Source organism: Eimeria mitis, genomic scaffold, assembly GCF_000499745.2.
Source record: "Eimeria mitis Houghton genomic scaffold, Emh_scaff117, whole genome shotgun sequence".
Lineage (NCBI taxonomy): Eukaryota > Apicomplexa > Conoidasida > Eucoccidiorida > Eimeriidae > Eimeria > Eimeria mitis.
The window spans coordinates 27,319-28,753 of NW_013567995.1; the positions used below are offsets into that span (position 1 = coordinate 27,319).

Sequence of the window (1,435 nt, forward strand, 5' to 3'; positions counted from 1 at the left end):
ACTGCCGCTGCTGCTGCTGCTACTGCTGCTGCTGCTGCTGCTGCTGTTGCTGCTGCTGCTGCTGCTGCAGTCAGTGTAGAACGCCGTGACAGCAGAGAAGCGATAAACCCTAACCCTCTAAACCCTAAACCCTAAACCCTAAACCCTAATCCCCTAAACCCTAAACCCTACCCCCCTGAAGCCCTAAACCCTAAACCCTAAACCCTAACCCCGAGTGTTGTTTCTTTTGGGCTTGCCTTGATGGTGTTTTGTTTGTAGTTTTTGTTTTTATTTTTGTTGCTGCAATCGATGAGAGAGACAGACTGGAGGGCAGCAGCAGAAAAAGTAAAAAGCAGATTTCTCTCTGCTTCGTTGTGAACAGCAAAAGAGCTAGAAGGTAAATCATATTGCTGCCACTCTCCTCCATCTGCTGCTGCTGCTGCTGCTGCTGCTGCTGCTGTTGCTGCTGCTGTTGCTGCTGATGCGGGTGCGTCTTCTCCTGCTCCTCCTGCTGCAGCAGCAGCAGCTGCTACTGCTGCTGCTGCTTCTGCTGCAGCAAGAGACAGCAAATCAGCTATCTCCTTCTCCCCCTCAAACTCAGGCGGACACTCCCCACTCCCATCTGCATGCAAACACAGCAGCAGCAGCAGCAGCAGCAGCAACTGTAGCAGCAGCAGCAGCAACTGGAACTGCAGCAACAGTAGCAACTGCAACTGCAGCAGCAGCAACTGCAATTTCAGCAGCTGCAGCAAATGGAATAAATGATGCAAACGGAGGCAGCGACAGCAGACAACAAACACCGTCCTACCAAATGCGTGCATTCACTGCATGCATGCAATCAGCGCATGCAACAAATACATTCATGCATGCATGCATGCAACAAGTACATGCATGCATGCGCGCATGCATGCATGCATGCATGCATACAGTGACTGTATGCATGCATTGCATGCAATGCTAAGTGCATGCATGCAGTGCACGCAAGTAAAAAGTACATGCATGCATGCATGCATGCACGCATGCAGTGCACGCATGCAACAAGTACATGCATGCATGCATGCATGCAGTGACTGCATGCATTGCATGCAATGCTAACTGCATGCATGCAGTGCATGCATGCATTGATTTGCATCAAAGCACTGTTTTGCATGCCTGCATTGATTTGCATGTATGTATTGATTACTCTATTTTATTTATTTATTTATTTTATTTAATTTATTTTATTTATTTATTTATTTTATTTATATATTTATCTATTTATTTATTTATTTATGTTTACTTTGTTTGTATTTTGCTGTTCTTTTTCCGTTCGTTTTGCAGACGACCCAATGCCCAGGAAGCCCCTGATCTTGTCGCCCTGAAGCACAATATATTTATTTTATTTTTTTTATTTTGTTTATTTTATTTTATTTTATTTTATTTTATTTTATTTTATTTTATTTTATTTTATTTTATT

General features: G+C 43.8%; 1 protein-coding gene across 1 annotated transcript in view; it reads right to left on the bottom strand.

Annotated features, from left to right (window-relative positions):
* EMH_0086350 (uncharacterized protein) overlaps positions 1-1,435 on the bottom strand; it is a gene marked incomplete at both ends in the record, with an annotated part of 11,042 nt that overhangs the window by 500 nt on the left and 9,107 nt on the right. The window contains one exon of the mRNA XM_013494474.1: positions 204-641. Within this exon, the coding sequence (XP_013349928.1) occupies positions 204-641 (438 nt within the window). The remainder of the gene's footprint in view (positions 1-203; positions 642-1,435) is intronic.